The sequence below is a fragment of the Dendrobates tinctorius genome, unplaced genomic scaffold, assembly GCF_039654945.1.
Source record: "Dendrobates tinctorius isolate UK_male_01 unplaced genomic scaffold, ASM3965494v1 ptg000083l, whole genome shotgun sequence".
Classification (NCBI taxonomy): Eukaryota; Metazoa; Chordata; class Amphibia; order Anura; family Dendrobatidae; genus Dendrobates; species Dendrobates tinctorius.
Window position 1 is genome coordinate 24,077,298 of NW_027361751.1, and position 15,181 is coordinate 24,092,478.

A 15,181-nucleotide genomic window follows, 5' to 3' on the forward strand; every position below is an offset into this window, starting at 1 on the left:
TCCAGGGGGGGTCGGATTCAAACCAGACCCCCCCGGATTGAACGGCAGGCTCGCGGTGGGGTTATGAGCGCGAACTAGGCCCTGTGGGGGGTCCCTTTGAGGCGCTATGCACCTGGTGCTGCCACAGAGACAGGGGCGCAGGGAGCCCTGTCTCAGACAAGTGCCATGCCTGCCTGCACCTCCCCCGGTCCCAACAGGAGCCCGCAGCTGGGCTGGGGTCCCTGGACTTGTAAGTGGCCGAATGGTGCCTGATACAGGCCCTACCTGCGGTGTCTCAACCTAATGCCCCCAGAGGGGGATTAGGGAGGGTGCTGCTGTCACCGTCAGGGGGCTTCATCCTATCCTCGACCTCAACCCAGAGCCCAAGGGAACTGGGGAAGGAGGGGGGGGGGGTCTCGACTTCGAACCAGTACCCGAGGGACTGGGGAAGGAGCGACATGGGGAATAGCCGTCTCGACCTCAACCGGGTACCCCTTAGTAGGGGGCCGAGGAGGGAGCCATGCCGGGAGTCTCGCTGGGGACCCGCTTTTCTTCATCTGTAATCCGTTGAAAAAAAAAAAAAAAATCAAGGAAAAAAACGGAGTAAAAACTCTTAGGTGTGCCTCCTTGCGACACTAAGCAAAAACTGGAGAAGGCTGACGCCGTCCAGGGGTGTATACTGCAGAGGAGGAGCCAAAGTTAATCTTTTTCAGATTATGCATAGTGTCGCCTCCTAGTGGACAGCAGCATAACACCCACGGTTCTGTGTCCCCCAATAAGGTGACAGAGTAAAAGTCATGAAACAGACGACTGCTTAAAACAGAGCAAAAAAGAAGCTTCAAATCATCCTTGGCCATGTAGATTCACAGTGTAAGACAACAATGCATGTATGACTTTCATGACATGCATAGGAACTGAAGTGACAACCAAATTTTTCTTCCCTGAAGGAGTTGCCAGAAAAAACAAGTTATAACCTAGCTCATTTGCTGATTTGTGAGACCTCCACCGATCGAAGGATCAGGGAACTTGACCCAACTGCTACTCCGTTCATTCTCTATGGGGCTGCAGGAACTTCCAAACCCTGCGCTCGACAGCTCCATAGAGAACGAATGAAACGGGGATCATGGGCACTGCCACTTCATTCTAATGTAGTGTGCCTCATTCTTCCAAATGGTGCAGATTCTCACTGAACAACAAGATATCACCCAAGCTGTGTATAGGGGATAGAGGGGTTGTTTGGTCAAATCACGTTATATGGGTTTTACAGGATGATAGTGATGGACTATCCTCAGGACAAATCACCAATATCAGATCTGTGATAGTCCGACATCTGGCACTCTCCCAATTTAGCTATTTGCAGCTCCGACTGGATGTGAACAATGAACACCGCTAGAACAGCATTCACTGCGACTGTAGAGGATGTTGCAAGAGCTGCAGCTTAGCTCAGTCACTTACACAGGAACAGACCTGCTATTCTCAGCAATGGGGTCTACAAACTGAGTAGAGCTCGCAAGGATTTTCATAACTATGGTGCAGATGCATCTCCATTCACCACTTACATCCAAAGGAGAAAATCAGCAATATCACAAGCCTGGACAACCTTGTTAATGTCCTGTGTTTCTGTCCCTGTAAATTAATGGTGTTATTAAAAGGAGACAGAATATTGCATATTTAACACTGGACTGAAGACCCCAATGCATATTATATACAGTATCTATCTCCCCCAACTCCCACATACACAGGAACATTGGGCTACACCGAGCATATCCTGTGTTCTCTATGGGCACAGTAAAAGGGCCATATAAATCAGGCTGTCGGGTGGCTTTCCCAAAAAGAACGTGTCAGCTTCATGTATTTCTATGCAGCTAACACGCTCCAGTTGGGAGAGCCGCCAGACAGTCTGTGCACTGTGTTCCGGTCTTGCTCCGATTTATTAGGCCATCTGACCGCGTCCTAAGAGAGAGCTACTGTCCAACAACTCTAGCAGGGGCTTATCTAAAAGGTAGAACAAAGCTGAAGTTCAGGAGGCCGGATCCTTCTCTCTTCCCACATCATTGGTAGGTGAAGAGTCGGGAGGTCTCCCTCCATACACACAATGTTTGTCGATCCCACTGATATTGTGAGGTTTGTCTTGACTTTAGAGTAATGTGTATAGGAGCCTTAAGACAGTGACTTGTCTGGGTGGACTACACCAACCATGTAAAAACGGTTCTTCTTGAAGGACGTGCATACGATGGTGGGGTCTGGTTGAGCGCTCAAAAGGACGGGATTATCTGAAGCCTTCATCTCCACAGTGGAGGCAGCGCGGTGCTTTTTGGCCACACCTTGGAACAAAGCCAGCTGCATCGCCCGGATGTTTTCCTGCTTGCCAAGAATACGCACACACCTGTCAGAAGAATATACACGGAAAATATAAGATTGTTTCCCAATTATCAGGTTTCATCGCCTTCTGAGTCATTAATATCTGGACAACCTCTTTGTAAATGAAACGCTAAAATAAAAAATGTGGCATATTCTTCTTTTATTACCTCTGCGGATCCAATGCAAGTTGCTCTGGATGTCTGCACGAGTTTCTGAATTCGGAAGTCATGGGACTGCTGTAACCAACTCAGGACCACTGCAGCTTGTGATTGGTGGAAGCAGTCAAGTGACTAGAATAGTGCGTCATCAGATGTTTCTCGTCTAATTACCTGACCGCTACAAGTAATCATAGGCTGCAGGAGTTCTGTGACCAAACAGAGCAGGTACTGCTTCTGGAGATAGCGAAGGTGAGCATGCCACATTTTTTTTTCATTTTAAGATCATCTATGCCTTACTATTTTTTCTATACCAGACAACCTCTTTAAATGAGGATTGGTCATCAAGTTTGAGGGTTTTTACGTAAATACTTGTCTTCACAGAAACAACTTTTCTTAGATTTGTGTTTTGTTATCCAATCCATGCATGTATTGTGGCTGTCGAACAGCCATGAGGCATGCAGCTGCGGCGACTCAAGCCGAAAATACTAGATTAGTACACGAGCATGCTCGGATAACACTTTATCCGAGCATGTTCGATCATGACTACTAACCATCTATATGATAAGTGATAAAAAGTAAGAATCGGGTCCCAAAATCGCGACTGAGTGGAGAGGAGTGTGTACGTCCCATAGAGTGTGAAAGGGGAAGAGGTTATGTATGTGCACTAGCACTTTAATCACACGGATGACGTGGGAGCCCTGTTCTTGAGATTAGTGTGGGTCCCAGTATTGAGACCCCCACTGATCATACATTGATCACCTAGCCTGAGGATACACGATAACTGTTACGCTTTCATATACTGGTTATATGTACACTACCAGAAAATCTTTTCTCGTTCGTCTTTTGCAGATGGGAGGTACGCAGTAACCCAGTAGGCAGTCCAGGTAGAAAATACACATATAAGTTAGGTATTAACCTTACCTATTTGTTTCTACATTAATCACTTTGATCCCGAGCATTGTCCCATATAACACGAAGTGACCGGTCTCATCAAAAATAATGTTCATTAGTTTAATGGCGTCCACCTTCTCCAGCTCGCGCTCCACTGCCATTCGCCTCCCAAACTCCATGTCTGGAAGCTGCTGCCGCATCTGCTGTAGCTCTGTGAACATCTGCCAAGAAAAAAAAACAAAAAACAAAACATGAGATCTTGCACCTCAATAAAATACTTAGCTTGATGCAATTTGTATGGAAGAAAGTTTTTTTAAGGAGCTACAGTAAAAACGTATCAGTCTCAAAAGGAGGAAATTAAAAACCTTGAAGGATCCTTCACTTATAAACTAGAACAGAAAAAAAACCACAAGAAAAAACGCTTTTCAATCTGGAGAGCCTGCCGTTTATAGGACTGTTAACTGATTTAAAGATGCGACCATGGACATAAACGTGAAAATATTTTACCTACTGTAAATGCTGCTGTTCTAAATCCAGCATGATTTCTCTTTTATTCCTGCTCCTTTCCAATCCATAGACATGGCGCCATCGTCCCTGTATATAAATCTTGTCTTTTCAGTAAGGTGGTGTGGTTCTTAGCCCCGCATGGGTGTCTTCTTTAGGACTACACCCAATTGACTAAAAAGACTAGATTTCTATACAGGTAGGAGAGGGCCGTATCTCAGGATCTCAGGAATGTAGAAGGGCAGTGTCATGTACCTGCTTCTAGCACGCGACTTGGGGTTGAGGATGCAAGGGTTAATCTATCTCCTGTCACTCAGTCCAGCATTCAACCTCTCTCCTATGCTGCAATGGGAGCATAAATCACACCCAGACAGACCACACATCCCGTTTCATACACGCTGCCACCACTCACCGAATACACGGGCGATGAGTCCCGGAAATATTACTACACTATGCCAATCACCAGGAGCAAACACTCTAAGGCTATGGATTCTTTAGAGCATACAAGGTTCAAACTTAAAGTTTTAAGCTTTAATAGAAAATGTACAGTGCTTACAATAAAAAGGATATATAATTGGAAATAAAAAGTGACATACAAATCAGGTAGAAAATAAAAGGGAGAAAAGTTACAGAAATATCGAACTTTGCATTCTGGTATTCTGTCCCCCAGGGAGGGAGAAATATGAAATGGAACACATCAGCCTAGCTGCCCCTCAACTGTGAACAGGTTTCTATGTGTAAAGCAGGGCTGTGGAGTCGGTAAGCCAAACCTGCGACTCCGACTCCTCAATTTCCCTTACACCGACTCCAACTCCGACTCCGACTCCACGACTCCGACTCCCACACATATTGCTTATATTTAAGTGAAAAATTTATTGTAGTACAATGTGAACCTCAGACATTTAATCATTTTTATGATCCAATAATCAAGATATTTATATAGAACAGAATATATATTGGTGTACTACCCGGTTTTCATTCTTTTTGGTACAGATACGATATGGATAGACAGATATGGATAAATGGATATATAGATAGAGCAGATTTCTAATCTGCTTTTGCTATTGAAAACATTATCTATGAGCTCAAAAACCTTTCAGGTGATGCAGTTTTTTAAAAAGATGATCGGCTTTTGCAGCTGAAAAACGTATCCTCAAAAAACACAGGAAAAACGCTGTGTGTGAATGTAGCCTTAGATCAGGAATAGAACAGCCATTTATAGGACATTTCATAACTTTCCCAAACTCCTATGAAAAAATATTCAGCACATCCTGCATTGAATTACTGTACCCAATTTATTATATTTTAGGAGTCGGAGTCGGTCCATTTTATACCGACTCCAACTCCGACTCCACCAAAATGAGCACCGACTCCGACTCCACGACTCCGACTCCACAGCCCTGGTGTAAAGGTCTAATTTATAGATTTAAACTGGAGATCAGATTTCTAGCCAAGCCTCTCATGTTGATATTCTAATTCTCGATTTGTGACTGGATCCTGGCTATTTTGCCAATGAATGCATTATTTTTCTTTGAACACTATTTGTGTGACCTTTCTCATAGTAAATAGTGTTAGGCTGCAATTGGCATCTCTCTTCAAAAGAGTCAGAAGGTGTGAAATGTTTCCACTGTGTTCTCAGGAAATCCACCCTGGGCTGAGACCAGGAAGACTGTCTTTCTCAGGATAACATAGGTCATGACCTTTGTGAAGAGCTACAGCCTACAACAGATGCCAAGTTACTGCTGGCCATACATATTTCACTTCCCGTTGGAGCGGCGGTAATTACGGCCAGCTGTGATGGGTGCTTTTAAACCCTGTGCATCATGCAGCAACACACACAAGCCTCCCGATGAAGCTCAGCGCGAAACGTACGTTGGGGCTTGGGACCTGACAGGCAGCTGATGTATGCCCCACATGGGTAAGCATGGTCATTACAGCAATTTCCTCATTTCTTGCACGAAGCACTTTAACTCTTGCTGCACATGTCTCCTTGTGCCCTGCACAGTATCTATGAGATGGTATGTCATTTTGCATCCTATCCTTTAGAATTTAGATTGATCTGACTGTGGCACAATTTACTTAGTGAGTCATTGCTGTGCTGGGGATTTGTTGGTTACTTTGTGGACCAAGGCGTAATATTTATTGGTGCTGTTGTGAGTTTCCTTTTGGTGTCATCTCCGCTAACTGATCATATTATTGTGTTTTTAATACACTTCATTTTCTCATGTATATGTTTCAATAAAGAGTGTATATACATTTTTTCACTACATTATTTGTTTGTGTTTGAATTTTGGGCATTATACTCCGGATATCCGATGTAGGATTATATTTCACTACAGGCAGGAACAAAAGAAACAATGCTGATTCAGGAGAACACCAGATAAAAGAAATTACATGTATATCGCAAGTGACCCATCTTTAATAAGAACTATGTAATGCTATCTTTCACCTGCAGGGGCACTGCAGCAAAATGAAATAATTGCAGCCAGATTACAGTTTACAGCTTATTACCGGGGGTCTCCGCAGTGGAGCAGTAAAATCCACATACCCAGTATGCAGGAGGTGGGTGCCACTACTTATGTTCTCCAGCAGTCAGCTACTGTAAGTGAAGCACATCAGAGACACTGAAGACTTTAGGAGCTGCTCAGATTGATTTTTAGAGGCCCAGAACTAAAAATGTCCATATGTCGATAGTGTCCATTAGGTGCAGATAGTCAAATTGCCCACAATATATTTTTCGTGCTCCTGTAGTCTGTCCAGTTCGACACATACTAATGGGACTGAATATCGTAAAAACCAACAGGTTGAATCAGTTAACAGAAAAGCAAATCACATCCATCCTAGGAGCGGCCATACATCTGGCAGAAATCAGGACAGTCGTCTCAGGACCACAAATTCTCACGAGGAAACAGCTGTGGAGCAGACGCTGGCACAGAACATGAAAGGGCGGCCGCGCTCTGATGACCTCCTGCTCGAACTAGACTGTTCAGCTTTGTGTACAAATAAAATGGAAACTATTCCTATTACGGACTGCGGAGGTTTCGTTAAATGTTACAGAGTCATGCAGATTTGTGTTTGACAGATTGTTGTGCAAACCACATCATATGGGATCCTTTAGCATGAACACGTACCCTGCGCTTAGGAACAGCAAGAGGCCGGGGCAATGTGGCCACCTCTAGCAGAGAGGAACAGATTTACGGGCAGACTCGTTCACCACCATCTAATAAATCCCAGTCTTGCTACAATATCCATTGTACAGACATGTAAGGTTACATCAGATAATAAAGGCTTTCATCTATGTAAACTAATACAGACAAAAAAGTCTGACTAGATCGGTGATTTAAAAGGGTTCTCTAGAAGTCAAACACTGACAGCCCATCCTCAATCTCTGTGCACACTGTGTCTCTGCCTTACTGAAACGGTACTGGGGTATCCATCAGACCTATCTATTGGGCTCTCTTCACCCTATGGAATCCAAAAGTGCCCCTCTGGTCCCCATCACACTGCGGCAGGCTGTCCGGCCCCCCCAGTCACGCTGCAGCATGCTGTCCCCGCCCCCCCAGTCACGCCACGGCATGCTGTCCCAGCTCCACCCTCCCATCACGCCGCGGCATGCTGTCCCCGCTCCCACCCTCATCACGCCGCGGCATGCTGTCCCCGCTCCCACCCTCATCACGCCGCGGCATGCTGTCCCCGCTCCCACCCTCATCACGCCGCGGCATGCTGTCCCAGCTCCCACCCCCATCACGCCGCGGCATTCTGTCCACGCCAAGGCATTCTGTCCCAGCTCCCACCCCCATCACGCCGCGGCATTCTGTCCCAGCTCCCACCCCCATCACGCCGCGGCATGCTGTCCCAGCTCCCACCCCCATCACGCCGCAGCATTCTGTCCCAGCTCTCACCCCCATCACGCTGCGGCATGCTGTCTCAGCTCCCACCCCCATCACGCCGCGGCATTCTGTTCCAGCTCCCACCCCCATCACGCCGCGGCATTCTGTTCCAGCTCCCACCCCCATCACGCCGTGGCATGCTGTCCCAGCTCCCACCCCCATCACGCCGCGGCATGCTGTCCCAGCTCCCACCCCCATCACGCCGCGGCATGCTGTCCCAGCTCCCATCACGCCACGGCATGCTGTCCCTGCTCCCACCACGCCGCGGCATGCTGTCCGCGCTCCCACCCCCATCACGCCGCGGCATGCTGTCCCCGCTCCCACCCCCATCACGCCGCAGCATGCTGTCCCCGCCCCCTCATCAAGTCGCGGCATGCTGTCCTCGCTCACCCATCACGCTGTGATAATTTATTTTATTTCTTCAATTCTGATTTGGTAACAGAGGGGTGGAGGCCAATTAAAACTTCTAAATATATTTTGGTAATATTTTGAAAAAAGTTTGCTAGTTTTTTTGGGACTCGAACCTACGATTACTAAATCATTGCATTATATACTGCAATAATACGGTATTCCAGCACACAGGAAAAAATTAATGAGCTATAAAACTGCAATGGCACAAAGCATATGCATCATAGGTGGGATATTCTTGTTAGTCATGCAGGCTGATTGCAACCGTTTAAAGGGAATGCCCACTGTGAAGACATATTTCTTAACAGCTAAAGCACACCACATAAAATAGAAGGGATAATAAAAAAATATCTATATATATACATATATATATATATATATATATATATATATATATATATATATATATATATATATATATATATATATATATATATATATTTTACACACACACATACCTACCTTCCAGACTGGCGCCACTCTGGCAAATATAGCGCTGTGATTCCTGGCGGTCACATGACTGCTGCAGCCAATCAGTAGCTGGTGATTGGCTGCAGTCTTTCAGTGCTCCATCACAGCGTAAGTCCAGTTCCTGATCCCGCGCCATACACTGACACCCGATGTGATGTACATGATTGTAGGTTATTAAAAGTGTTTAGGAGGGCTCCAGTGATGCATCTCTGCTGTAAGAAATCACATATAAACCTTTCACAATGTCAGGAACACTTTACTTACACTTAGTGACTCATCAAAAACTCTCATCAGTTTTCCCGTTAAAAAACGGAAGATCCGAACTTTCCTATCAGTTCCAATGGTTGCCATCTTTTTACCATCTGGGGAAAAATTGACACCAGCGAGACACGTTTTACACTTGGCAAACTCATAGAGGTCCGTGTCTGTTTTGAATTCCCAATTCACATTATTGGGGAATTTGTAACCGCGGGGATGCCCAGTCCAGTACTCAATCATCCCGCTCTTATCTGACGACACCACCACTTTGTACACAGGGTTCAGCCGGATCGCAGTTAGAGACGAGGAGTGCAGCTTGTCAAATACGTGCATCGGTTTATTATCTCCACGACCGTCATAAACAAAAATCTTCCCTGTGCTCTTCTCTGAGCAGGCGACTGCAGAGATGGCATCACCCGGGCAGTAAATCCATTCCGACTGCCCAGGATGATAGCTGCAATATATAGAAAGCAAATCAGAAAGCCTGATCTTTTAGTGGAGCATTAAATAAAATCAGTTAATAGCATTTTCGGTCAAATTTATTGCCAAGAATGAGACAATTCTTGCGCACACGCCTTGCTCGGTGAATTTTCTTGGCCTTACAAGTCATGGAATATGTATGTAGAAAATAAATTGTGTCTAGGCAGAGAACAAGAGCCTGCACCACGGTAGGCACAAATGCACGCCAGTCTTACTTTTTCCTTACCCCAGGGTAAGTTTATCGTCTACAAAAGGGAGATTTTTTGTGTACTCACCGTAAAATCTCTTTCTCTTAGCCTTTAATTGGTGGACACAGAACCGTGGGTGTTATGCTGCTGTCCACTAGGAGGCGACACTATGCATAATCTGAAAAAGATTAACTTTGGCTCCTCCTCTGCAGTATACACCCCTGGACAGCGTCAGCCTTCTGAAGTTTTGTGCAAAAGCATTAGGAGGAATATACCAGAAACATAAGCATGCCTGTAAGAAGGCTACTATAAACGAGCTCAAATAATATATGAGAACCCAACCGGAACAACGGCCCGCAAGGGCAACACGGTGGGAGCTGTGTCCCCCAATTAAAGGCTAAGAGAAAGATTTTACGGTGAGTACACAAAAATCTCCTTTACTCTGTCGCCTAATTGGGGGACACAGAACCGTGGGACGTCCCAAAGCAGTTCCTGGGTGGGAAGCAGTGGACGAATATTGTGCCGACAGTCCCCTAGATTTGGGGTACTGCTGCCTGCAGGACCTGTCTACCCAGGCTCGCATCCGCTGAGGACTGAGTATGCACTCTGTAGTGTTTTGTAAATGTGTGCGGGCTGCCTTACACACTTGATGTGCCGAGGCTTGATGCCGAATGGCCCAAGAGGCTGCTACCGCCCACGTAGAGTGTGCCGTGATACCGGCTGGAAGAGGAGAATTGACAAGGCGGTAAGCCTCTTGTATGGTGGACTTGATCCACCTAGCAAGGGTGGCTTTGGAAGCCGGTAGGCCCTTGCGAACGCCTTCTGGAAGAAGGAAAAGTGAATCAGACTTCCAGAAGGGAGCAGTCCTAGACACGTAAATACGCAATGCCCTGACAAGGTCAAGCGTATGCAGAGCCTTCTCCACTCTATGAACAGGAACCGGGCAAAAAGATGGTAGTGAGATTTCCTCATTGAGGTGGAAGCTGGACACAACCTTCGGAAGGAAGGATGGGACTGTACGGAGAGCCACCTTGTCCTGATGGAAAACCAGAAAGGGTTGTCTGCAGGAAAGTGCTGAAAATTCGGACACCCTGCGTAGCGAGGTGATTGCCACCAGAAAGACCACCTTTTGTGACAGAAGGCGGAGTGAGACCTCCTTAAGGGGTTCGAAAGGAGGTGTCTGCAATGCTGTCAAGACCAGGTTGAGGTCCCACGTCTCCAATGGATGTTTGTAGGGGGGAACCAATCGGGAAACCCATTGGAGAAAAGTCCTCACTTGCGGCTTATTAGCAATACGCCTCTGAAAGAGCACTGAAAACGCTGACACTTGGCTCTTAAGTGAGCCCAGGGATAGCCTGGCGTCCAGGCGTGACTGAAGGAAACCGAGGACCTTTGGAAGAGAGTAGGGAAGTGGGACCTGTCCGCGAGATTCGCACCATGTGAAGAAAGCCTTGCAGGTACGATAGTAAATCCTGGCTGAAGCTGGCTTTCGAGCCCTGATCATGGTTTTAACGACGTCCAGTGAAAAACCTGCTTGGGTCAAAACCCAGGTCTCAATGGCCACGCCGTCAAATTGAGAGCCCGAGTTCTGGTGGAAGAACGGGCCTTGTGACAGAAGGTCGGGACGTTTGGAGAGACGCCAGGGAGCGTCTGCTGTGAGTTGCACGACGTCGGCGTACCATGTACGCCTGGGCCAGTCTGGAGCGATCAGGATGGTGGGAACTCCCTCTTGCTTGATCTTCCTCAGGACTCTGGAGATCAGGGGGAGGGTTGGAAAAATGTACAGAAGCTGGAATTGGGTCCAGTCCTGAACCAGGGCATCTGCTCCTAGCGACCGCGGATCGCGCGTCCTGGCCATGAAGTTGGGAACCTTGGCATTGAGATGGGATGCCATCAGATCCACGTCCGGGGTCCCCCAGCGATGGCAGATCTGACGAAAAACTTTGGGATGGAGAGACCACTCCCCCGAGTCTATTCCTTGTCTGCTGAGATAGTCGGCTTCCCAGTTGTCCACACCCAGAATGTGGACCGCAGAGAGTACCGACCTCGCATCCTCCGCCCAGTGTAGGATACGTGTTACTTCGTTCATCGCCTGGATGCTGCGGGTCCCGCCTTGATGGTTCACATATGCCACCGCTGTGGCATTGTCCGACTGTACTCTGATATGAGAGTCTGCTAGCAAGTGATGAAAGGCTTTCAATGCCAGGAAGATGGCCCGAATTTCCAGGATGTTGATGGGCATGTTTACTTCCATTGGTGACCACTTGCCTTGCGCTCTGTGATGTAGGTGCACCGCGCCCCAACCTGTAAGGCTTGCGTTGGTGGTCAAAACCTTCCATTGACCGGAGAGAAAGGATTTTCCCCTTGCAAGCGAGGTTGGCTTGAGCCACCAGTGCAGGGACCTCCTGGTTTTCAATGTTAACCGGAACTCCCTGTCGAGGGAGAACGGATTCCTGTCCCAGGACTTGAGGATGGCCAGTTGAAGGGGTCTGAGGTGAAACTGGGCAAATGGTACCGCCTCCATTGCTGCTGCCATCCTGCCAAGTACTCTCATGGCATACCGGAGAGATCGGGGGGACTTGCTGAGGAGAGTGCGAACTCCCTAACGGAGGGCCAGTGCCTTGTCCCTGGGGAGGATCACCAGACCCCTGGAGGTGTCGTATAGCATCCCCAGGAAGGCCAGAGACTGACTCGGGGTAGTCGAGGACTTCTGTAAATTGACTAACCATCCCAGGAGACTCAGTGTCGATTGTGATTGAGACGTGGACCTCGCAGTCCTTGAAGGTGGGGGCCTTGACGAGAAGGTCGTCCAGGTATGGAACGACTACTATGCCTCTGGAGTGTAGAACGTCCATGGTGGCTGCCATGACCTTTGTAAATGTTCTGGGAGCCGTGGCGAGACCGAACGGGAGGGCCACAAACTGGTAATGGTCTTGGTTGATTGCGAATCTGAGAAACCTCTGATGGGCGGGAGCAATCGGTATATGCAGGTATGCGTCCTGTATGTCTATGGAGGCGAGATATTCTCCTTTTTCCATGGACGCAACGATTGACCGGAGGGATTCCATGCGAAAGTGACGAACTCGAACGCACTTGTTGAGTTGCTTGAGGTCTAGTATGGGTCGGACGCTGCAGCCCTTCTTGGACCCCACGAACAGATTGGAGTAGAACCCTCGGAAGCGCTCGTCTGCTGGAACCAGTACTATGACTCCTGCTTGCAGGAGGGAAGAAACCGCTTGATGGAAGACTCGACTTTGAGTGGAGGCTTTGGAGGAACGGAGAGAAAGAACCTGTGCAGTGGGCTGGTAGTAATCTCGATATTGTATCCTGAAGACACTATTTCCTTGACCCACTTGTCTTCTGTAATAGGAAGCCAGACCTGCTGAAAGAGTAGCAGTCGTGCGCCCACAAGTGAGGTGTCTTCCGGAGGGCATGAGTCATGATGAGGGGAAAATCTGAGCTTTTCCTCCTTTGGATTTTGCCTGGCTTGCTTTTGACTGCCAGTTCCTGTCCGGCCTCTGTGCCACCCGTGTGTTGTCTCTGCGGGGGGAGCGGTTACGATTTTGTGCTGGGCGCGAGACGGACCAGCCTGAAGAATTCCGAAAGGATCGGAAACGAGATTGATTACGTCTTTTAAACGTGCGTTTTGGTTTTAGTTGAGGGAGAGAAGTACTTTTACCCCCAGTAGCATTGGATATCATTGTATCCAGCTTTTCACCGAAAAGATGTCCACTGAAGTACGGGAGATTTGTCAGGGACTTTTTGAGGCCGCATCCGCCTTCCATTCTCTCAGCCAGAGAATACGATTGTGATGGCATTTGATGCTATTCCCGCTACCCCTCTTGCAGAATCCAAAGCTGCATGGACCATGTAATCCGCCACTACTGCAATTTGCACCGCCTGGTCCGCCAGCTGAGGATTTGAAGCTTGGAGGCCCTGTTGCAATAGATTAGCCCAGGACATAATGGCCTTGGCTGCCCAAACTAAAGCAAATGCGGGAGCCAGAGAAGAGAGGCACCTGCCGCTTCGAAGATTGAACGAGCCATGCGTTCTACCTGTCTGTCTGCAGCGTCCTTGAGGGTTGAGCTATCCGGCAGTGAGAGAAGTGTTTGTGCTGCCAGCCTAGAGACTGGGGGGTCCACTTCAGGCGGATCTGTCCAATCCTTAGTGTCCTTCTGTGGAAGGGGTACTTTGCTTCCAAGTATTTGCGATTGGCAAATTTTTTCTCAGGCTTCGAAAAATGCTTAGAAAGTATTTTTTGAAATTCCGGGTGATTAGGGAAGACCTTAGATTGTTTCTGAACACTCTCGAAGGAAATCTTGTGTTCTGGTGCTTCCGGGGTTGGATCAGAAATGTCCAGCACCCGAAGGATGGAAGAGATTATATCCTCAACTAGCGCCGTATTGCTAGAGGGACAAGGGACCAGTGTTCTCTGTTTCATTATCTGAGTTAGAGTCACATATGCCCTCTGAGTCTTGCACATCGCTAAGGAGCTCCCTAGCGGGCGAACTAGGGCGGAGGTGTTCTGTGGTCTGGGATCGTTGTGGAGAGCCGCATTGTCTTTCTCTATCAGGGGACGGTCTCGGTGACCTGGAGCCACTGTGTCTCTCCATGGAGGGGGGCGACCTAGTGCTATGTGAGGACGCAGATGAACGCAACCTGTGGGTCCGCTTATGTCTCAAACTGTCGGAAACGGTCTGTCCCTGAGACCGGATGTCCCTTTGCTGGGTAACGTTCATAGCCGAGACATGACCCTGCAGAGACTGCAGTAGTGTGGAGGTCAGATTATCTATAGATGCCGCTGGGGAGAGTGGCCTTGCAGGCTGTACAGACTGCATAAAAACAGTCTTGTCTGGTCCTTTTCCTTGAGCCCGACATAGTGCCTAGAGGCTGATTAGCAGAGGCCCTACAGGGGTATCTTCGCAGAGGAAAAGGAATAGGGGGGCGTTATAGGTTATATGAACTCACAGCTGAGTACACAGAACCCAGCTGTGATCTTACCCCACCGGTGCGCCCCCTAGGTCCAGCGCCGATAAATCCCAGTCCTGTGCCCCCCAGAGACCGCTGTGCTGCCTTCAGCTTCAGGTGCAGCAAGATGGCCACCGGAATTCTGAGGTGGAGGAGGAAGGGGGCGGAGAGCTGAAAAGGGCGCGCTGAGCTATGTAAAAGCTTTTACATAGCTCAGCGCGCCCTTCCTGACTCGATCCTCCCCTTCTATGACACTGCAGAATGTCATTTTCGTCATCCGGGGGGCGGGAATAAGGCGGCGACTTCGGCTAGGCCGAAGCCGCGGCCTAAATTTGATACCTCATGCCCGGAAGGGCTCCAGGACGGCGCGGTTGGCTGGGGGGGGGGGGGGGGGGTCATATTCAAACCCCCCGGATTGAATGGTAGGCTAGTGGTGGGGTCATGAGCGCAACCTGGGCCCTGTGGGGGGTCCCTTTGAGGCGCTATGCAGCTGGTGCTGCCGGAGAGACAGGGGAGCAGGGAGCCCTGTCTCTGACAAGTGCCATGCCTGCCTGCACCTCCCCCAGTCCCAACAGGAGCCCGCAGCTGGGCTAGGGTCCCTGGACTTGTAAGTGGCCGAATGATG

General features: G+C 48.4%; 1 protein-coding gene across 1 annotated transcript in view; it reads right to left on the reverse strand.

Moving 5' to 3' along the window:
- Positions 1 to 15,181, reverse strand: part of PPWD1 (peptidylprolyl isomerase domain and WD repeat containing 1) — a 53,147-nt gene that overhangs the window by 21,722 nt on the left and 16,244 nt on the right. The window contains exons 5-7 of the mRNA XM_073584237.1: positions 8,927 to 9,374; positions 3,420 to 3,610; positions 2,176 to 2,365 (exon numbers count right to left, since the gene is read on the reverse strand). Of these exons, the coding sequence (XP_073440338.1) occupies positions 2,176 to 2,365; positions 3,420 to 3,610; positions 8,927 to 9,374 (829 nt within the window). The remainder of the gene's footprint in view (positions 1 to 2,175; positions 2,366 to 3,419; positions 3,611 to 8,926; positions 9,375 to 15,181) is intronic.